The sequence below is a fragment of the Haematobia irritans genome, chromosome 2, assembly GCF_050003625.1.
Source record: "Haematobia irritans isolate KBUSLIRL chromosome 2, ASM5000362v1, whole genome shotgun sequence".
In the NCBI taxonomy this organism is placed as follows: Eukaryota; Metazoa; Arthropoda; class Insecta; order Diptera; family Muscidae; genus Haematobia; species Haematobia irritans.
Genome location: NC_134398.1, coordinates 230,607,496 through 230,632,364, shown reverse-complemented (window position 1 = coordinate 230,632,364; position 24,869 = coordinate 230,607,496). Strand labels below are relative to the sequence as shown.

Here is a 24,869-nt window from a genome sequence, read left to right as displayed (position 1 = left end):
TAATGCCCCAATTTTTTTGCCAGCTGATTAAATTGTCAATGTTAAAGACACAAAAGCATGAAAACAAAACAACAAAAAAATTATACGGTAAAATTCAATATATGCTGCAAAGCCTCTTCAAAAGTTTAAACTAAGTTTTCTTTTTATTTTACCCATTTTTTTTGCCTTAAGGTGTGTTTTACTAAAAGTTTCCATATTAAATGAAGCCCGCCTAAAGGCGGGATTGGGCATTAGAGGGTTAAAATTAAGATTATAAAATATCACTATATCAAATGGCTCTATATGTATTTTGTGTACTACAAAATAATTTTAAATTAAAAGTTATTTTGTATTCTTTAATATATTTTTGCCTTATTAAAAAATTAGTTTCTTTATACAAATTTAATAAAATTTTCCTGTTTTTTTTATTACAGTTCCTCAGTATGCCCCACATCCGAAATTTATTACAACCTTCACCGGAAGTTAAAAATCTATTGAAGAAAATCCGCACAGTATCATCCGTAGACAATGAAAAAGAGGCTAATTTAATAAATTTTTGTATAGCCGGATTTGTAAGTTTATTCCTTTAGATGAACATTAAAAATCTGTTTTAGAATTTTATAATAATTCAATATAAATTTCATTATTAGCTGTGGTATGAAACAAATCGTGATATTGCTGCTGGAGAAGAAATGATAGTCGATGGCCAAACTATAACACCCTACGATCACAATGACTCTTTAATTAATGGAGAGGGTCATACGGGATCATCGATACACAGTAATGAGGATCGGAGTGAACGAGATAACGGTAAGTGGAAAAGATTTTTCAGTTCAATAGTTCATGATAGACAAAAATAAAAAAAGAAATTTTAAATATTTAAATTTTCAAAATTACATTAAACATTTAATTATTGCAATCAAATTTTGAATATATTAGATACAAATTAGGTGCATATGAAAGTATAAGTAAGTTTTTTTTGTATATGGAATTGTTGGTACACCTTCTTCTATAAAGTTGAGTCGCACTACAAGAAAAACTGGAGTTTAATGACGAACATTAAAATTGGAAACTAACATCTGCAAGGCTAGCTCTTTACATGCTAGCCTATCTCAAAATTATTCTTCCCATATTTACCTATAAAATTCCTTCACATGAAAACACACACACCTTGTGCGAAATCAAATTTTACCACTTTAGTGGTTATGATATAGTGAATCCTCGGCCTACTCCCTCCCACCCCTTTTTACAGACTAGCTGTATAGAAGCAACACAATATATATGAACATATGAAAGTATAAGTAAGTTTTTTTTGTATATGGAATTGTTGGTACACCTTCTTCTATAAAGTTGAGTCGCACTACAAGAAAAACTGGAGTTTAATGACGAACATTAAAATTGGAAACTAACATCTGCAAGGCTAGCTCTTTACATGCTAGCCTATCTCAAAATTATTCTTCCCATATTTACCTATAAAATTCCTTCACATGAAAACACACACACCTTGTGCGAAATCAAATTTTACCACTTTAGTGGTTATGATATAGTGAATCCTCGGCCTACTCCCTCCCACCCCTTTTTACAGACTAGCTGTATAGAAGCAACACAATTTTCTCACCCATTTTTCCCACAACTTTCATTGAAATGTGATCGTGAATTCTAGAAACAAGCTATCCTTTTGGCCCTTAACAAACAACCCACCAAAAAGTCAACCTCTTACCAGACACCATATGGCTGCTACCAGAAGTCTGTCTCTGTTAACCTTATGTTAAGAGAATTCATAAACACTCTGCTTTGCCTTAGAAGGCCAGCGAGGATAATGATTGTGTCCTTTAAGTGGGTGATATATATGCACCTAAGCATGACTTCAATGTGAGTTGTTCAAGTGGCAAATTCAAATGTCTACTACCTTTCATTGTGTTTGGCCTTTTTTTTTCGTGGGTTGTTTGGTGTCTACTAAGGAGAAATAAAATACGTTACAATTTTATGTTAAAAAGTAATTTTTCGTTGGGATGGTTTTTCCTTAGTGGGGTGAGTATGGTTGAAGTATGTAAAGGAATTGGCCAGGTGTTATTGGGATTTGTAGGCTACTGAATTTTAAAAATCTTTGGGAAAATGTTGGCAAAAATCGGTTACTTTTTATTATATGACCTATGACTAAAAATGTATTACACAGAATATAAAATGTTAATAAATATAGAAAAGGGATGAAATTAAGCAAACAGAATTTTAAATTAATTTAATTTTTTTATTTTAATTTAATGAATTATTTTAATTTAATAAATTTCAGTATTATTTTTATTTTAATTAAAATCTACATTTTCTTTCAATTTTAATTTATTACAATTTTTCATTTTAATTTTAGAATAAAAAGTAAAAAAAGTAAAAAAAGTAATTTTAAAAATTAAAATATTTTCAATATTTTATTTATTGATTCTTCATTTTAATTCAATTTTAGTTTAAACATTATTTAACTAAAATTGAATAACAATTTTAAAAATTAAAATTAATTTAGTACCTAGCCCTGATGAAGATTGACGATGTCAAATCGAAATATTGGCTTCAATAAAGTAAAACTCAAATAAAAAACATCTGGAGTTTTTTCATTATTGACCTTGAGCTGGACAAAAACCAAAAATATAGTTAAACTCAGGTCAACAATCCATATAAATAAAATTAAATTTAATAAATCATTTTTCAATTTAATTTTATAAATTCAAAATATATATTTTTATTTTATCTGAAGTTTAATTAAATTCTTCTGTTCAAGCTTACAATAAAAAGTAATTTAAAATATATTAAAAAAAAATTAAAAATTAAATTAATGATTTTTTTAATATATTAAAAAAAATTAAAAATTAAAATTAAATCGAAAAAAAATGATTTTTTTAAATTTAAATTATAATGATAATTTAAATTTTACTTAGATTTGATCTGTATGGTTTTAGTATGTAAAGGAATTGGCCAGGTGCTATTGGAATTTGAATAAAATGTTTTTATATGATTTTAAATATTAAAATTAAATTTAACTAATTTAAAAATATACATTTTTTTTACATTTCAATAGCAATTCAAATTTAAATTATCCTTCACTTTTAATTTATTGCAATTATTTACTTTAATTCCAATGCAAACTTTACTTTTACATATTTAGAACTGGTCTTTATTTTTTGAATATATAGTTATTAATGACAATTATTAAAATTTTAATTAAATTCAATCATTGTTTTGGTTTTAATTTTAATATGAACCTTAATTTAAAGTTTTACTTAGTTTTTATGGTTTAGGTATGTAAAGTAATTTGCTAGCAGGTATTGGCATTTGTAGGCTACTGAATTGTGAAAACTTAGGGAGATTACTGGCAAAAATCGGTTACCTTTTTATTAAAAAGAAATTTAGAATAAAAAGTTATCGTAAATAATTAAAAAAAAAAAAATTAATTCAACAAATAGCAACACTATTTTTTTGATTTCAATTTTAATTTGAATTTAAGTACATTTTCTTTTTATTATTGAATTTACTGAATTTTAATTAAAAGTAACTTTTACATGCCTACACTAAAAAAAAAGTGAATTCTCTATTTCACTAAAGCCAATTTAACTTTATTTTAGTTCATGAAATTATTATGTTTGGAGAAAATTTCCTCTATCACTCAATAAACATTTTTCAGATTCAATCACCAACTTAATTGATCCAATTAATTTTTTAATTGAAATGTCTTCAATCACGAAAATGATAGTATTAATCACAGTTTTGATTGGGTATAGAAAAAATTCTTGATTAAAAAATTAATTGATTTTTGCAGCAAATTTCAATTAATTTTTTAATTAATTCAATTAAAAATTTAATTGATGTTGATTGCAAAACTCAATTAATTTATTAATTAAAAAAGGTAACTATTTTTAATTACTTTCTGAATTGGCTTAGAGTTTTTTTTTTGGATTAACAAATGATTTTTTGAAATACACTTTTAATTAAAAATTTAAAAAAAAAATCAGCACTTTTTTTAACTGAATTAGTCTTCCGAATTTGATTAAAAAGTTAATTGTATCAATTAATTTTTTAATTAAAAATTTTAAAATTTTCAATAATTGACTTAATTAACTTAATGTTTCGATCATGATTAAAAAGTTAATTGTATCAATTAATTTATTAATTGAAAAAATTTCAACTTCAATTATCTTTTTAATTGGAAATAATTTGGTGATATTTTTTTCTGTAATATTTTTTTTTGCGTACGGTAGTTAATTGAACTAAAAAACGGGAAAAAATATTAAGCAAAAAAGATTTACTAAATTCATTACTAAATTCTCACAAAATAGTTCATTATTTCTTTAAATTTGTAAATTTTACCAAAAATGCGTCCATCATGAACTTCGTATGCCACTAAAGACATTCCAGCATTTTTTAACTCCAATTTTTTTCCTTCAAACTACAAAATTTTCTTTAACAAGTAAAAAAAATTAATTATGTCTAATAAATTTTCTTAAATTTGTCGAAAAAAAATTTTTATGATATCGGGATGATTTTTATGATAGCGTTTGTTAAAATTGATAGCGTTTGTTAAAATTTTCTAAAAAATATTCAAAAATTTCTAAATTTAACCAAAAGTTTTCATCACTGTTTTTTTTTCAGTGTAGAACTGGACTTTACTTTTTATTTTAAAATATTTAAGATTATTAGTCAATAGAATTTATTTTTTTAATTTAATTTTAATTGAAATTTTAATACACTGAAATGCACAGAAAAAAATTCACGAAAAATTTTCCAATTAAAATTTTAATTGAGTTTTAAAAAATATTCAATTAAAAATTTAATTGAATCAACAAATTTTTTAATTGAAACAAAAATCAATCACGAAAATTAATAGTATCAATTAATTTTTTAATTGGATCAATTAATTTTTGAATTTACCTTCAATTAATTTTGAAATTGATACTATCATTTCTGTGATTGAAGACATTTCAATTAAAAATTAATTGGATCAATTAATTTCGTGATTGAATCAGAAAAAAATTTTTTGTGTGTGTTTCAGTTTAATTTTAATTTTATTTCAAACTTAAATTTTTATTCTTAGAGCGGGTCTTTATTTTTATATTTTTTAATATATTATTTTTTCAATTTTTTTTTATTATTTATTTTTCTATATACCAGCAAAGTTTAGCCTATGTTTGAATTATTATTTCATTAAAATTGAAAGTGGTTTCATGTTTTCCTATATAACGAAGGATTAATAGAGATTGTAACAATCAACAACAATCACCATAAGTACCAAACCCTTTTGAGAACAGGATAAACAAAACAAAAAATATCCTTTCAAGAGCTAATTGAAAATTCCACATTTTTTAAATTGGCCACGAGTTGAAACATTTTAAAGTACTATTACTTTTTTGAATATAAAAATTGATCTGGGTATTATCCTTACTTTCAAATTATTATAAGTTAACATGAATTTTACATTTGCCATGACATATGCCAGCCAAGCGGAATAAGGACATTTTTGTTGATCATTAATCCCAATGATCAAGATCATAAAGTGTGCTTGCATGCACCATACACTTTTCACTCTCTACAGTGGCAAGTTTTACAGTGTAATCACAGTTCATTTGTATGAATGTTTCTGAAACGTTTTTATACGGGAGGATTAGGATTAAATTGGGCACTATTGCCTTTTTTGTTGCAGTTTCAGACATTAGTTGGCATGTTGTAGGATCATAAAACGTTGATGGTTGTGATGATGACTCTGGCATTGTGTTGAATGATGCCAATCCAGCGGCTGATGATGTGTTGATTTGATGTAGATGGTGATGGTGAAGTGAATCCCCGCCATCCCCTTCATTATTAACAAAATTTAAAAGAGGCATTAGTGAAACAAATGATTGGTGTGTGTTAGCGCATGTGCCGCACTACTAATGTTTGTTATTGTGGTGGTAGTGGTGATGGTGGTGGGGTGGGGTGAGATTGATGCAATTTCATTGATATGATGCGCATGCCTAGCTGAGGGTATTTGTAGGCAATTAATGAAAATCCTGGCTTATGAAATACACCGTGGTGTTGGTGTTCCCATCTAAATCACCTCAGCAAAGTGTCCTTGTTCACACCCCAAACAAAAGGGTGGGACTTTCTGCCCCTTTCTCTCTCTCTATGCTCGCCCTGAGCCCTTATAATCTGTTGGACAAACATGATTTTATGTGTATATATCAATTTCATGTCATATTTTCATCTGATTGTAACCATGGCAGACCTATGGACATGAGTTTTTAATATCCTTTCAAATGAAATCCAAACAAAAAAAAAACAAACCTACACCTATGCATTATAAATTATAGGGTGGTGGTGGTGGTGGTTTTTGTTCCTTAATTCAGCATCATTTTATTGTCATAATTGTGTAATCAACAAACATTGACACTAGACATGCGCCACCGCCATACACCGCCAACATATTAACCATAATAAGCCCTTATGGGTATGGGTAACAGATTCTAGTCACTCAACATCCCAAATGACATGAACCTCGCTATCTTTTGTGGCTTTTATGATGAAGACTTTGTTTGATTGTAGCTGCTGCTGTTGATATAATAACGCGTGCCTTACACCAAGTCACGCATTTATCTCTATTAACACATCTCTCATATGGGACAGACAAACAGATTAATCTGTCCGTTTGTCTGTCCTCTAGATCATCAGCACACCATCATCAGAGCGGAGCAGTGTGTATTCTAGTTCCTTGATTTAGATTCGCTTGCTGTCTTGTTTTTGGAAAATTGCTTCCCAGTTGTCTGTTTGGCTTACTAATTGTTTTAGCTGCTGCCGCCGCCGCTTTGGATGATATTGCCTTTGTTTACTTGCGGGTTTAGGTTTCCTTTTGCACTGGCGTTTAAAGACTTCTGCTTGGCTTTGGTGGTATTACATCTGTGGTTTAGACTTCTTTCAGGCCCATGGTGTCCAGCTGTGTTGATTCCCACATTTATGACTGTGTGGCGTCAAGATCAAAACATTAATGCTGTAGTGCCAACACCAACACCATTGCCACCTCAAAAATGGAAAACCAGTGAGCTCAAGCCTGGTGAGACATTGTGACCATAGCTGGAAATCATTTTGAAAATCTAGAGGGGGGGGGTTACGTTGTGTTACTTGTGCTGCTATCTTTGTTTTAAATCTTGTTTGCGTAATGTATTTTTACTGTTTATTTTTGGCTTATATCGCCTTTATGTATTCCATTCATTGTCAGCTCTATCTCTCTAGTCAGGAGTTCGTCTTGATTGGTGTTTGAATGAATCTTTATCATAGATGAGATCAGTTTATCTAAGAGTTGAGTATTGTTTTTAATATATGAGGATTTTTTTCGTTCGTTTTTGGCCAGATCGTTTCGTTATTTATTGTATCATTGGGAAATTAGAGCAATTTATTCATGGAATGGGGGAAATTCAAATATTTTTTGGAGAAGAGGTAAAGGGAAGAAGTTGTTGGCAATAGGGTAAACTGTTTCCTATGCTAGCAGTGATTATCGTAGTATCGTAATAAATCTTAAACGTGCAATGGTTAGCATGCCCGCCGTGCATACACAGGGTGGTGGGTTCAAACCCATTTTCGACCAAACACCAAAAAAGTTTTTCAGCGGTGGATTATCCCACCTCAGTAATGCTGGTGACATTTCTGAGGGTTTCCAAACTTCTCTAAGTGGTTTGACTGCAATGTGGAACGCTGTTCGGACTCGGCTACAAAAAAGGAGGTCCCTTGTCATTGAGCTTAACATAATAGTGATACGAGAGATGTATCATAATGGTCTGAATAGTCTAAGTGAGCCTGAAATATCGGGCTGCCACTATACATAACCTAACCCAAACCTTAAACGAATATTTGAAGAATTTTTGTCTTTGAGTTCTTCAATTCGGCATTGGGAACACTGAGATTTCTGGTGATATGAAAAAATCAATGGAAGTCCTAGATACCGACTTGCTTCATTCTCGCATTATATTCCATATTTTGACATCCGATTATAATTGGACTTCTATAAATCTGAAATAAGATTTCCTCTTTTTTTCAAGGAATATTTGTAATGTTCTCAATGTTTCTCCTATACCTTACGATGAAAGTTTTCAAAATTTGTTTACAAAAAGTCAGTGTTTAAGCCACTAACATATCAGAATAAAAAATTGTAAAGAAGAATCCATTTATGTAAAGATTTTCATATACAGTGAAACCTCTGCAATGTGGACACTTTGGCAAATTTCTTGAGATTTTTGATATTATCACATCCCAAATGTGGACTAAATTAAGGCGAATGTGAGTGTCTACTTTTGAGAGGTTTGACTGTACTAGGTAAAAAGTAGCACGAAATATGAAGTGGCAGCACAAAAGTTGTTACATTTGCCCATTGAGGATAAATCCAGATTTACATCCACGTTTTATATGTCCTATTATCCCAGTGCAGTTTAGGTTAACCTATCTACACGGACGAAAAAGACTGTTTTTCATATGTTTGGCTATAAACATTATATGTTTGGAACACAAATTTTTAAACACAATATTTTTGAGTGCAAGCATATAATGTTCATAAACTAGCATAACATGTTTGGGACATATGTGTTAATATGTTAGAACATATTATGTTTGTGACATAAAATGTTTGTAAATATAATATGCTTATATGCAAACATATATTAATTTAGAAATAGCCTATAAACATATATGTGTTTAGAAAAAGAGACCTACAGAATATGTTGCAAGTAAAAGAATGAAAGTTTCCAATTGGCGCCTTAAAAATATATATCCAGACAAAGAAAATTTCATTAAAATTTTTTTTTCTAACAGTGTATGCCTAAGTTGAAACATAATATGTTTGAATAATACAAACAATATTTTGTTTGGACCAATCCTGAAAATCTATATGTGCTCAAAGCAAAATGTGTTTTTTGATGGTGTAGCTTTTCCCCTATAGAATTAAATGTTTATTCTTTGTAATTGTACTGATCAGTGGAAAAGGATCATTATTGCCGTAATTAGCTGGATAGTAAAAAAAATCATTATAGTTCAAAATTTCTTCTCCATCTGATAGGAGCATTAGAAAGAATTTTACTAAGAAGACATTCAATTTCAATTTTACCATGGATAATAACCATAAGAACTGTTACATTTAACTTTGTACTCCTACTTGAAAAGGCGTACAAATTTTTTGTAACTAAAGGATCCATATGCTATTTTATTCTTCCAAATCTATTTTTGCCAATATTAAATGTCCATAAGTCAATTTGATTGAATTTTCAAAAATGCGATTGCCAAATTAGGGGTTCCCGAAAATTAGAATTTGAATCCTTGAAATCGTTTAGGCTACATGACTCGGTTTTCCAAAACACAAAAATCCATTAGAAGTTCATAAGAATTACATATTAGATTAAAAAGCTTGATTCAAAATAGTTTACTTGGGAATCGTTTTAATGTTATGATTGTTTTACCAGACCTTCGATTTCCGGGCATTCTTTATAACACTGAAATAATTATTAACAAATATCTTTATATGTTGACGAGATAGTTGGGTCTATATTAAGATTATTTTGTTTTATTTAGGAGAGAAATTCACCAATGTGGTATCACAACTGAGTAGTCTAATTGAGCCTGATACATCGGGCTGCCACCTACCCTAACCTAACCTAACCTAAGATTATGTTATAAGACTGGTCTTCACAACATTCATCCTTCCAATGTGTTTTTATATAGACCTAGAAAACAAAATCTAGAACAAAATATCTGTCAGACTTCATTTGTGTCAAGCATTCGATTTTCTACTGCATCATTATAACTGGAGGCTTAACACAACTATTGCAAAATCTCAATTAATTATCGGGCCCTTTGGGTCATTCTGCCTCTTAATCCTTGTTTGTCGAATCTATTAGATCAATAAATGATGAATAATGATGTTCCATATATTCCAGAAACAACAAGCAAAAAAAAGAAAACAAACGAAAAGTATTCAGGATTGATGATAGTATTCCTTCGCTTAAGGCATCAGTAAATCGATAATGATGTCCACAATATTTGATCTTCATTTGAGAGAATTGCGAATTGTATTGGCAATTGATGGTGTAATGTGGATGTATGGTAAAGCAAAACTAACTGCCTAGCCAGCTATCTATCTTTTGTTGGTATTGTCGCTGTTTCCACCGCGACATGTGCCACATATTGTTTTGTCATCAATTGCAAAAACAGTAGTCACCAGTTTGACTTCAATGTACGTAATAACCATTGTTGAAAGAGTTAAGAAGAATGATTGATGATGATCTGCATCATGTCTACTGAAATGTCTCCTCATGTCATCGCACAGCCTGGGCTTTTGATTCAGTTTTCAGTTGGTCCTCGTTGTTTTTTTGTTGTTTCCTTTCAAACACAATAGCTTGGTTTACTTATTGCTACTGCTATTTAATAGCTAAACCAACAAAATCTCTATAGGAAATTATAGGTCTCCGAGTAGGACCATGGGCATTATGTTGATGATAGTTTCACTTAAGCGACTGCTAACAGAAAAAAACAAAAAAATCTTAATTTAGTTGTTATGGTGTCAACGCAAGCGATAAAAAATGATGATGGCTCGCTTTAGTCTTTACACTAACTAGCGATGAGGAGAGAATGACGTTACCGCCACCGATAATGTTCCATTTATGTTAGGTACATTCGACAGCCAATGGTGATAATAATGCTACTGCTGATGATGATGATGATGATGGGTTTAATTAATGGTTATTTTATGTGAGCTTCCAGATGAATGTGTTAACCCTTCTTTTTTCTCCAGTTATTGCACTGATATTGAGGTAATCAATGTCGTGGTGATTTTTATTAAATGTCAGCTGGTAAAGATGTTCCACATACGTTGCACGATTGATGATATGTGAAGTATTAGAGGCTATGATTTTAAATCATTCTTCTTTTTTTTTTTTGTTTTGTTGAAGGGAAGGGTGGTGCAAATAATCTGATCTCTTGTTCATGCCCATTTTTTCCATTAAATACATCATTTAATATAGGGTGATTAATGATTTGTTTTTTTCTTCGAAATGTTTATAAAAGTTTCAGATCATCTGTGTTGGGTCAAAATTTTAATCGATTTTTTTTTTAATTATGTGTCTCCTAGAAAGAATTGCACTTATTCCATGAGGGCCGCGGGGGGAATCTTATCTTATCGCAAAGGGCAGATCGATGGTATAATTATTTTGAACTTTTTTGAGATACACAGGGGTTCAATGGTAAGCGTATAAATCTTGCATAGGTCTTGGATTCCACTGCAGTTAATGATGAATATGAACAAGTTTTTTGTTCAATAGTAATTTATCGTCACTCAATAATGCTGATTTAATTCCCAGGTTTCCGAAGCTTCTCTAAGTATTTGGTAAGAACTAACTTCCCAGTAAAAAAATTTGGAAGTTCTTCTTCAGGCACAACTTTAAAAGCACTTCCAAAAATGTCCTCCCAAAGATGTTCTTTATTTTAACTGCACATGAAGTTCATTTGAGTCAATTTTTTATAACTCGTTTTTTTTCATATTTTTAATGGGAAATTTAAAATTTTATTGTTTCAAATAGGTTAGAAACAGATTAAAAATTAATAAAATAGTGAAAATTATTTAAATTTTGCCGATAAAAATGCTAAATCCTCTCTAGAAAAAATGCGAATTTTTGAAAATATTTGATGTCAAACGTTCCAGGCAAGCAAAAAATCATAAAAAAAAATAAAAATTATTTATTCGTCAAAATATCACAAAATTTCTTTATTCACATCCAAATTACTGGATTCCCATCACACCTTAAGAAGTTATGCAAATTCAGTGCAATGGTTGTTGAAATGGTGGACATCCGTCCTATGACAAGCCCATGTTAAAATCATCGCTTCTGTGCCAATTTTGCACCACTTCTGGATCCAAAAAGAACATTTTCACTACTTTTTTGGCGACGCTTTTTTTGCGGGGTCCTAATCATAGAGTTGAATTTGGAATGGAACATCATTTATTTATAAGAGCAGTATGAGAACTTTCCTTATCGGCGAGTCCGAGTGAAAAGTCATAACTTATGGTCATAAGCTTCATAGGAATGTTTCGAAAGCTCTAAATACTTGAAAAGATCGCAATTAATATAGTGATGGATTTGAGAGTACACTCAAAAAAAAAAAAGTGAACCCTCTATTTCACTAAAGCCAATTTTACTTTATTTTAGTTCGTGGAATTATTATGTTTGGAGAAAGTTTCCTTTCCTCTAATAATTGTTTGCGTATGTTAGTTAAGATAACTAAAACCAAGGAAAAAAAATATACACAAATGAAGCATAAAGATTAACTAAATTTGTGTCTTCCTCAAAAGAGTTCAGTATTTCTTTAAATTTGTATATTATACTACAAATGCGTTCATCATGAACTTCGTATATCACTAAAGACATTCTTGCAATTTTGAACTCCAATTTTTTCCTTCAAACTATCGTACAATGTTTTCTTTAACAAGTGAAAAAACTTAATTATGTCTAATAAAGTTTCTTGAATTTGTCAAAAAAAAAATATTTACATCGACGTGATGCCAGCGTTTGTAATACTGTTTACTTAAAATTTTCTAAAAATATTAAAAATTTTCTAAAATTAACAGAAAGTTTTCTTCCTGGTGGGTTCACTGTTTTTTAAGTGTAGCTTTCGTATTTTCATATATGTTACTAAGAGGAAATAAGCCATCGTTGAAAATCATATTGGTGTTTAGCAGATGAGATGGGCAACCATGAAATTCACAGATCTCAAATAAATTTTTGAGCCGCCAAATTATCTTTCAGGTTTATATTGGCTTAATTGGCTTAAAGTGCTATATCCCAGAACTAAAGCGACTATTGACAGTCTCAACTCTCTCAATAAGATCGTTGCCAGCAATCTACAAACTTATGCCAAAAATCAAATTTTGGAGAAATTGTTCACAAAGTGAATAATGCAGAGCAAAATCAAACGAACAATGCACTTTTCATTAATAAAGTCAATTTTTCATTAATAAAGTCATTAATAAACGAACATTTTAAAATACTAAATATCAAATATAATGAATTACCAAAACTATCATGAAAATTAATTTAATTGCCGTTATTATTTTTAAATAGTGTCTGGGATTAAGCAGAAGCTTTTAGAAAGGTCCATCCAAAATTCGTATAATCTATTAATTGATTTTTGATAAAAATAATTTAAGTCTTTCTTTCATAACCTTATTTTTTCACGATCTTCAAATAGACTACATTTCTAAAGATCGAAAGTCGAATTTCATGAATTAATCAATAATATCGTTGGAACTATGATCAGGTATTAACGTCTGATTTTATTGAAAGTACCTGGGTTTAATCGAATGTTGGTAAAAATAGAAGAAATTCTTCTTTAATAATCTGATTTGTCAATAGTAAAAAAAAGAATCCAAAATACGTCTGGATAACCAAGCATAGAAAGCCTATATTTGACTAGTCGCCTTTTTGTCAAAATTGTCAAAATTGTCAAAATCGATTTCAGTATTTCACCTTAAATACTTAAGTAGTAGGAAATACCATTAAACTAGGATCAGAATTCGGCAATGGCATATTTCCCATATCCCATCACAAGGAAACCCACTATTTTCGACATCGATTACACCGCCTAAATACTGAGGATTATTCGGGGGTATTCACATCTGGATTTCAATTGAAAAACTATCTAAATATCAAATGTCAATTTATCAGCTTTTGATCATTATTATCCAGACAAAGAAACATTCCCTTGAAGAAATCTGCAGGATTTAACCCTTTCACTACTGATGTCCACTTAGAAGGACATTCAAAAACGATACCAAATTCTATTTCCCCAGTTAGTTGCGATATATTTCTCGCTGATCTTTTAAAGTATAGGCTTTAATCTAAATAAGACATAAATAATTCCCATATTGGAGAGCATTAAAATGCAGTTTTATGAACTTCGAAAAATGCGAATTTTTGAGACCACATGTCTCTAGTAAATGGGCATTCATACAAAAATTATAGCTGATATTAGTTCGGGTTTTTTTTTGTATTTTTTCTCACACTTCCAAAGATATTATAGGCCAAATAGCGTCTTTTTTCGTAAGGCCATTTGATTACAATTCAAGAATCAAGATTTCAGAACAAACTCATATAGCTCTTGAAGTAATTGAGGTAGGTTCTCAAAATTACAATCAATGTTCTACATGATATTAGTCCAAGTAAAAACAAAGGAAAAATTAAAGATTTTAATATCAGGTTTATTTCGGTAGTGAAAGAGTTAAACAAAAAATGTTTGTCAATGACTGAAATTTATTTCTCTGATGTCAATTCTCAAAAATGCTTTTCTAGCAAAAAATGGGCTAGAAAATTATTAAAGAAAATATCATAATTAAAACAATTTTGAAAAATTCTAAATTCTCCGCTTTCGAGATGGAAATCCAATTATTTTTTTGCAAACCTTTAAAAAATTATAATTTGGCTTGTACAGTAGTAGTAGTTATTCGGTAAAGAAAAAAAAAGAATATTATAAAGATTTTTATATTTATTTTTATGCAGGAGATTTTTATGTCCACATGAACAATAAAGTTAGAGAACGAAGAAGGTATTTATTGTTTATTTTTTTATAGATTTTTTTAAAATAGATAATTAAAAAAATTAAAGCCAAACTATTCATGTAAAACTCTAAAGTAAAATATAGTCACCTTTGTACATAAATTTTGGATCATCTACACATGTAAAGTTTAAACATTTTTTTTAATATATTCCCCAGGATATTTTCCCTTTTTATTTGCGTGGGAATATAGTACAGGTGTGGGGTTGCTTCACATTTCCCAAACCGTCATCATATGGTGCAAATATTTACCACCCATTTTTAAAGTCATCCAATCATTGGATTTAGCCTATGCTCTTTATGAACTTGACTTCTTGAACCCCCGCCCTTTTAATGGTCATCGGTGAATGTGTTTTGCGTGTGGGTTGGATAGAGTCAGAACCGGCGTAATTAGTCAACAACTGCAGGAGTTAAAAGTTCTTCTTATGACCAAACAGTTGCAACACTATTACCACCCTGCTGAAGTTGAAGAAGTTAGAAGTTACCCACCCTACTTGTAGTACACATGACACAAAGAGCATATCTCTGCAATACTATGTTTATAATTTTTTTTTTGTAATTTAAACAAAGTCAAGTCAAAAAGGCCACCTGTGCCGTGCTTGAGTCAAAACCGCAAGAAAATTTTTTTGAGAAAAAAAAACCCATACAGGAAAATCTTCATGACCTCGTCCTAACATCCCTTAGGAAGTAGAAAATGTCACGAGTACTGCTTCCACAACCAGCACATGAGTCAAAAGGGGTTCGTTCTGGTTTTGAATCTCTTGACCACGACTTTGGGTCACTCGTCATAATTCAGTCAATTTGATTTAATTCTGTTTGGTCAGTGTTGGGTTTTTTCTGTGTCTTATCAAACCATTGTGGTTTTCAATCACTTGCGTATCTCCGCAGTTTAGTTTTTTTTTGCCCATGGCCCATGGGGTCCTGTGAGGATTGTCCTGTCAGAGAGAAAACAATAACAAAACAATATATGGAAATTATAATGAAAGTTGTATTTTAACACAATTTTCAGATGTGTTGTGTCAGCTAGAATTCTTGGTTTTCCTCTTTTTTTTGTTTAGGGGTGTTATGGGCAAATATTGTATTAACAAAGCCTTCTTTTTGCCTTGCACAGGTGAGGGTGTTTACCCTTAGTGCCTTACACAGGTGAGTAAGGCGAAACAGTGGCTGAGGTATATGTATGTGTGTGTGTGTGCATTTGTGAATGCATGTGTTTGTTATATTTGGTATGCATACAAAAGCCAATTATCTATTCATTTTCATATGTTTACGTGTTTAACGAAAACACTAAGTGACTGCATGAGCCAGCAATCAGCCAAAGCCCAAAGTCCTGAACGTTATGAGTGAGTGGGTTGTTTTTATGCAGAGAAATAGTGAAAAGTCCTTGTGGTCCCTGTCCTCTACGGTAGAGTTAGAGTAGGTGTATGCATGCGTGTGAGTGTGTGTGGGTCTGTGTATTAGTGTGATGTTTTCATATATTCTGTCAAGTGGAACCGATAGACCAAAAAACACCAGCTCAAGAGCTTCGTTTTAAGGACACTTGACGCTTTACAGGACTCAATGGTCAAACACTTGTTCAACGGAAACGGAAGAGTCAAGTTGTGTGTGCTCAGTGTTTAGTGAAGACACCAAGTGAAGATCACAAGTGAAGAGACCAGCAAAGAAGATCTTTTGAAGAAAAAAAAAAAATAAAATAAAATATAGAAACCCAAGAATTTTTATAAAAACCTAAAGTGCAAAAAAAAATATAGAAAATCAAGTCGTCTCATTTAAATCTTCTCTAAATAGAGCGAGACATTAATTAAAATTGTAAATTCAGCTGAAAATATAAAAAAAGCCGAGTAAGTTTTTTAAAGGTTTTTGTTTCTTTAAACGTTAACCTATAGAAATTAAATTTATTTATAATTTTATAAATAAATATATTTATTTTTTTTTAATTAAAAATATATTTGAAATATCCAAGGGTCCACAAAAATACACTAAAAATAATTATTGATTTAAAAAACTCTTTAATTATACCATCTATTTACTATGAGTAAATAAATTAAATTGAGCTTGGTTGCTGGTTTGAATGTTCCCGGTATGCTTTGAAAAAGGCTGAACAAATTGTCTTGAAATTTTTCAGGGAGTATGGAGAGTAATAACGTGGTGAAACGTAATTTTCTTGGGGAACTTCCCTTTTCTCATCCTTTTGAAACTTTAACTTAACTTTAACTTTTCTTGAACCTTTCAGGGATTGTATTTAACGGTCCTATGACCAAAAAAAATTTGTAGCGATTTTTTAAATTTCCGGTAGAAGACCTCCTCCTTGCCCGACATTTTTTAAAAGTTTACTTAATAACTTCTGATAAAATGGAGCATATAGGGTGTAGTACATCATTTCGTGATATTTGGTTAGGGGATTTTCCCTTGCTGTACCTTTTCTAAGTCTCAGATTTTCTTACACGCAGAGAAGAAATATGATCACCTCAACCATGTTTCAAGAGCAAAATGTTATTTTTGGATGGTGTTATGGCAAAAATGTTCTTTTCTCGCCAAAAATAATATGCTTGCCGAAATCAGACACATAATCTCCGAGAAAATAACATGTTTGCGACAAACATGTTACATGGTCACCATTCAAAAATAACATTTTGCTCTTGAAACATGGTTGAGGTGATCATGTTCCTTCTCTGGGTGTAAAAGCTACTGATTGCCTGATCTTAGAATGGGGACGTTCTTCTTGCCCCAAAAACCTAAATTCTCTTATTTACCTGAAATTTACAGAGTGGATGGGATCTCATTATTCTGATAAAAAAATCTGGTAGGAATGAGGTACCTGCCTTTGAAGAGGGACCCTAGTATGAGGGACCTTGATCCTTAGTAGTATGCGTTTCTTGAAACATTCATAGAAAATACATGGATGTCACGCAAAGAAAATGAAAAACTTTATTTTTTAATCCTTAGTCAAATTTTCTGCAAGCCTTTCTTATATGGCTCTCTGGTCGACAAAAAGCAAACTTCGTAATATTTACGAAATGTACCTTTAAAACTAAGTCCTCGAACCTATTCCGTGAAAATAATAAGAGTTTTCGTTATTGTAATACATGTTTTTATTACACAAACAAATATCATCAAGATTTTTCTCCAAATAAAATTTTAATTGAATCTTAAAAAAAATGTTCAATTAAAAATTTAGTTGTTTGAATTAATTTTTTGTAATTAAAACAAAAGTTTATCATTAAAATTAATTATATGAATTAAGTATTTTTTAATTGTATTTACTTTACTTGAAATCTGTGATTGCTATTATGATTGCTCTGATATATTTCAATTAAAAATTATTCGAATCAATTAATTTCTTGATTGAAGACAAAAACATATTTTTTGTTTATAGCGGCTCAGATATAAACAAAGCTTTCATATATGTATTCTATAAAAAAATCATTATAAATCACTAAAATTTACTGAAGTTGATTGCTCTGATATATTTCAATAAAAAATTATTCGAATCAATTAATTTCTTGATTGAAGAGAAAAACATATTTTTTTTGTTTATAGCGGCTCAGATATAAACAAAGCTTATATGTATTCTATAAAAAAAATTATTATAAATCACTAAAATTTACTGAAGTTGATCGAAGAAATTTGTATGGTAATATTAGGTTTGAAGTTTACGTTAAATTTTATATATAGGGGGTTAATCTTTAATTATCCAGCGAAAAAATTTGAAGTTCTTCTAAAGGCATAACTTTAAAACCACTTCTAAAAATGTCCTCCCAAGATGTTCCTTATTTAAACTGTGGAGGAAGTTCAATTGAGTAAATTTTTTATAATTCTTTTTTTCATATTTTTAATCAGAAATTTAATAAAGTGGTAGAAAATATTAAATTTTGCCGAAAAAAATGCTAAATACTTTCTAGAAAAATTGCAAATTTTTGCAAATATTTGATTTTAAACATTCAAGACATTTATGCATTAAAAATCATAAAAAAATTTAAAAATTATATATTTGTCAAAATATTACAACATTTCTTAATTCTCATCCAAAACTCTGAATTTGGATCACACCTTAAGAAGTGGTGCAAATTCAGTTGAAATGATGGACATCCGCCCTATGACAAGCCCATGTTAAATGCATTGCTTCTGCGCCAATTTTGCACCATTTCAGGACCAAAAAAGAACATTTTCACTACTTTTTTGGCGACGCTTTTTTTGCTGGGTATTAATTCAGAGGTTTTGCTATATAGTTTTATATATATATTTTTTTTTCTATTTCCCACTTATTTCTTATAAAAATTCCTTGTTTTATTTTCAGTATCATTTTATGGTTCCAATATAACGCATGACGACGAGTACAATCACAAAGACAACAAAGATAAATCCTTGGATAATTTAGATCCCTCATTGAGTGATGATGAAAATGGTTTTGACATACGCTGTGAAGTTTGCGATAAAACATTTGTGGAACTAGAAAGGTAAGTGGTAAAGCTCTTCAATAACTTTCCTAAATGATAGACCTATGAAACCATCAATAAAGCAATTATTAACCAAATATAGGGAATAACAAAGAATTACGAATCCCAAAGGGAGTAATTAACCACATTGAAAATAGTGATAATTACTCCTTCCACTCAAAGGTAAATCAAAATTGTTGAATGATTTACCTGTGATAATTTGTCATTTACTCATCATACACACCTTTTTTCTTTCGAAATATTAGTTAGTTTTCGGTGGGGGGGAAACCGGAGTAATAGGATAGTAAAACTACTATAAGCAATAATAATTTCAACAATAGAAAAAAAGTGTTACAATACACTGAATAAACAACAAACAACAACGAAACTAATGAATAATGAGCCTAGTTAATGAATGAATTTTCATAGGGTTTCTCTGTCTACCATAATACACGAAAAAATAAAAGGCCGAAATGCCTGGAGAGAGCTAAAGGGTTAAAAGGTTATTTGGTTCATGTTATAATTTCATGAATTTGCCTACCACGAATCCAGCGAGAAAGATAACTACAATCAATCCTAGGTCACTAATGTTGATTAATTAAATTCAATTATATGGATTTTCCTCTGTCTACGCTTGAAAGCTTTAATTTGCCTTTATTTTAATGCATTTTCTAGTGATTGGGATTTGAAGGCGTTATTATTATGACCTTTCTGGTGAGTTTGAGATTACTAGGTTACCCTAAAAGGGTGGTCCTAAGGACATTTAAGAAAATAATAGACTTATTATATAGAGTTAATATGTAGAAGGATTTTAGGAGAAATTATATTGTTTAGGGGGTAACAAAAAGTGAGAGAAATGAAATTGAGTTTAGCTAACTTTGTCACTAAAATATTGGGCTGAAATTTCAGGCTAGTCATGTCCGTCCCGCTGTTGAAATCATGAAAAAATAAAGATATCCGTTTGAAATTTTGTTGAAATATTTCCTAAAACTGTAGATCAGAGAAATACAAATTAATAATATTAGACCCTAATCAAGTGTAAACTTAGGATCAATTATTAATTTAGCACCTAGTCCAATTTGAGTTGGATCCTTTCTATCACAGTTAGAAAAACACAGTAACTACCTTCACTCACTGAGCTCCTGGAATCTCCGAAACCATTTTTTCATTAAGAATATTGAAAATATTCCTCCACATGTTTATTCTCAAATAAACCAGCCCTTTTATCGAAGAACCAACAAAAAAAAAAAATCATTCAAATAAAAAGCAAAAACAAATTATTTGTCAATATTTACTCAATAGTTAGCCAGCTATGAAAAGTGTTAACATGGCTAAGTTGTAAAGGCCTGCAAGTAAATATTTAACTGACAAATAGTGGACATAGCAAAAGTGTCAATTACTTCAAATATTTCAAGTGGTCATACACGGAGCATTAATAGCTCACTTGGACTTGGTGTCCATATGAGCTCCATATGTCCGTCTGGCCATCCATCCATCCAGGCGCCCAAATACAATTGAGTGCGAATACATGCAATCACCATAAAAGGAGCATACCACACTCATTGTTGTTATTGTGAAAATCACATTTTGTTGCTGTTGTTGTTATTCTATTCTATTGTTGATGACATGATTTGCCTAGGCCAAAAGGTTATTGCGAGATAGAGAGAGAGAGAAAAATAATGATAATAATAACTAGGAATGTGAAGTATGAATAGCTTTGAAATTTAGTGGCAACCACTCAAAACTTGATGGCTGATGGTTAATGGATAATTTTGATTTTACAACAACACGCAAATGACAAATCACAAAAATCATCATTATCATCATCATTTAGGTGATGACAGGGTTACCAGAGCAATAAATCATAAAATATATGGTCAAGAAAATAAAATTAAATTTTGAATTTTCTTAAATCAATTCCAAAAATGGGTGTTAAAGGTCTCTGTGTAAACAAATAAGACGTTGCCATGGTTAGCATGCCCGACTTGCTTACGAAAAGAATCGTGGGTTCTATTCCAGTTTTAGTTTTTCAGCGGTGCATTAACCACTCTGAATAATACTGGTGATATTTCTGATTGTTTCAAAGATCTTAATGTGACGGACAGTGAGACTGAGTACGACTGAGTGGCACGGTTGCCACTTGAGCCTAAAGAAAATCTACAAAAAATTGGAGAACATTTTACCAAAAATCTATCAAACAAAACAATCTTATTTTTCAAAATGTTATTTCTATAGAAAATTTTGTCAAAATTTTATTTCTATCGAAAATTTTGTTAAAATTTTATTTCTATAGAAAAATTGGTCAAAATTTCATTTCTATGGAAAATTTTGTCAAAATTTTATGTCTGTAGAAAATTTTGTCAAAATTTTATTTCTATAGAAAATTTTGTTAAAATTATATTTCTATAGAAAATTTTGTCAAAATTTTATTTCTAGTAATTTTTTTCTTAAATATTATTTCTATAGAAAATTTTGTCAAAATTTTATTTCTAGTCATTTTTTTTATTATTATTTCTATAGAAAATTTTGTCAAAATTTTATTTCTATAGAAAATTTTGTCAAAATTTTATTTCTAGTCATTTTTGTTATTATTATTTCTATAGAAAATTTTGTCAAAATTTTATTTCTATAGAAAATTTTGTCAACATTTTATTTCTAGTCAATTTTGTCAAAATTTAATTTCTATAGAACATTTTGTCAACATTTTATTTCTATAGAAAATTTTGTCAAAATTTTATTTCTATCGAAAATTTTGTTAAAATTTTATTTCTATAGAAAAATTGGTCAAAATTTAATTTCTATAGAAAATGTTGTCAAAATTTAATTTCTATAGAAAATTTTGTCAAAATTTTATTTCTCTAGAAAATTTTGTCAAAATTTTATTTCTTTAGTCAATTTTGTCAACATTTTATTTCTATAGTCAATTTTGTCAAAATTTTATTTCTACACACAAAAAAATTTTTTTCTGATTCAATCACGAAATTAATTGATCCAATTAATTATACCCTTCACCACTACTGTGGTACAGGGTATAATAAGTTTGTGCATTTGTATGTAACGCCAAGAAGGAGTAATCATAGACCAACCTTTTAGTATACGGATCGGCTTAGAATTAAATTCTGAGTCGATTTAGCGATGTCCGTCTGTCTGTCTGTCCGTCTGTCTGTCCGTCTGTCTGTCTGTCTGTCTGTCTGTCTGTTGATGTATTTTTGTGTGCAAAGTACAGCTCGCAGTTTTAGTCCGATTGTCCTAAAATTTGGTATAGGGTCCTATTTCGGCTCAAAGACGATCCCTATTGATTTTGGAAAAAATCGGTTCAGATTTAGATATAGCTGCCATATATATTTTTCACCGATCTGGTCATAATTGGCGTGTATACCAACCGATCTTCCTCAAATTCCGTACATCCTAATATTTGATGAGTCTCGAAAAACTTGCAAAATATCAGCAAAATCGGTTCAGATTTAGATATAGCTCCCATATATAGCTTTCGCCCGATTTACACTCATTTGCCCACAGAGGCCAATTTTTTGCTCCGATTTAGTTTATATTTTGCATAGGGAGTAGAATTAGTGTTGTTACTATGCGTGCCCAATTTGCTTGAAATCGGTTCAGATTTGGATATATCTCCCATATAAAGCTTTCGCCCGATTTACACTCATATGGCCACAGAGGCCAATTTTTAACTCCGATTTAGTTGAAATTTTGCACAGGGAGTAGAATTAGCATTGTAGCTATGCGTGCCAAATTTGGTCGAAATCGGTTCAGATTTAGATATAGCTCTCATATATATGTTTTTCTGATTTCGACAAAAATGGTCAAAATACCAACATTTTCCTTGTAAAATCGCCACTGCTTAGTCGAAAAGTTGTAAAAATGACTCTAATTTTCCTGAACTTCTAATACATATATATCGAGCGATAAATCATAAATAAACTTTTTCGAAGTTTCCTTAAAATTGCTTCAGATTTAAATGTTTCCCATATTTTTTTACTAACATTGTGTTCCACCCTAGTGCATTAGCCGAATTAAATTTTGAGTCTATAGATTTTGAAGAAATCTATCAAATTCTTCCAGATCGAGTGATATGTAAATGTATCTATTTGGGACAAACCTTTATATATAGCCCCCAACACATTTGACGGATGTGATATGGTATCGAAAATTTAGATCTACAAAGTGGTGCAGGGTATAATATAGTCGGCCCCGCCCGACTTTAGACTTTCCTTACTGGTTTTTTACTAACATTGTGTTCCACCCTAGTGCATTAGCCGAATTAAATTTTGAGTCTATAGATTTTGAAGAAATCTATCAAATTCTTCCAGATCGAGTGATATGTAAATGTATCTATTTGGGACAAACCTTTATATATAGCCCCCAACACATTTGACGGATGTGATATGGTATCGAAAATTTAGATCTACAAAGTGGTGCAGGGTATAATATAGTCGGCCCCGCCCGACTTTAGACTTTCCTTACTGGTTTTTTAATTGAAATTTCTTCAATCACGAAAATGATAGTATCAATCAGAGTTTTAATTGGGCATAGAAAAAATTCTTGATTAAAAAATTAATTGATTTCATTACCAATTTTCAATTAATTTTTTAATTGATTCAATTAAAAATTTAATTGATGTTGATTGCAAAACTCAATTAATTTATTAATTAAAACAGGTAACTATTTTCAATTACATTTTGAATTGGCTTAGAATTTTTATATGGATTAACAATTGATTGTTTGAAAAAAAAATTTTAATTAAAAATTTAAAAAAATGTTCATCACTTTTTTAACTGACTTAGTCTTCCGAACTTGATTAAAAAGTAAATTGTATCAATTAATTTTTTAATTAAAAATTTTAAATTTTTCAATCATTGACTTAATTAACTTAATGTTTCTATCATGATTAAAAAGTTAATTGTATCAATTAATTTATTAATTGAAAAAATTTTCAACTTCAATTAACTTTTTAATTGGAAATATTTTGGTGATATTTTTTTTCTGTGTATAGAAAATTTCTATAGAAATTTTTGTCAAAATTTTATGTCTATAAAAACTTTTGTTTCTATAGAAAATTTTATTACTATAGAAAAATTGGTCAAAATTTTATGTTTATAGAACATTTGTCAAAATTTTATGTCTATAGAAAATTTTGTCAAAATTTTATTTCTATAGAAAATTTTGTCAAAATTTTATTTCTATAGAAGAATTTGTCAAAAATTTATTTGTATAGAAAATTTTGTTAAAATTATATTTCTATAGAAAATTTTATTAAAATTATATTTCTATAGAAAATTTTGTCAAGATTTTATTTCTAGTCAATTTTGTCAAAATTTAATTTCTATAGAAAATTTTGTCAAAATTTGATTTCTATAGAAAAATTTGCCAAAATTTTATTTCTATAGAAACATTTGTCAAAATTTTATTTCTATAGAAAAAATTGTTAACATTTTATTTCTATAGAAAATTTTGTCAAAATTTTATTTCTATAGAAAAATTGGTCAAAATTTCATTTCTATAGAAAATTTTGTCAAAATTGTATTTCTATAGAAAATTTTGTCAAAATTTTATTTCTATAGAAAAATTTGTCAAAATTTTATTTCTATAGAAAAATTTGTCAAAATTTTATTTCTATAGAAAAATTTGTCAAAATTTTAGTTCTATAGAAAATTTTGTCAAAATTTTATTTCTATATAAAATGTTATCAAAAAGTTATTCTATAGAAAATTTTGTCAAAATTTTATTTTTATCTAAAATTTTGTCAAAATTTTATTTCTATCGAAAATTTTGTCAAAATTTTATTTCTACAGAAAATTTTGTCAAAATTTTATTTCTAGACATTTTTTTTAATATTATTTCTTT

The 24,869-nt window shown here is 29.6% G+C and overlaps 1 protein-coding gene across 2 annotated transcripts in view; it reads left to right on the top strand.

Annotated features, from left to right (window-relative positions):
• ham (hamlet) overlaps nt 1-24,869 on the top strand; it is a 114,167-nt gene that overhangs the window by 77,542 nt on the left and 11,756 nt on the right. For both annotated transcript variants that reach the window (XM_075297805.1, XM_075297806.1), the window contains exons 3-5: nt 414-551; nt 630-789; nt 18,872-19,031. In XM_075297805.1, the coding sequence (XP_075153920.1) occupies nt 414-551; nt 630-789; nt 18,872-19,031 (458 nt within the window). The remainder of the gene's footprint in view (nt 1-413; nt 552-629; nt 790-18,871; nt 19,032-24,869) is intronic.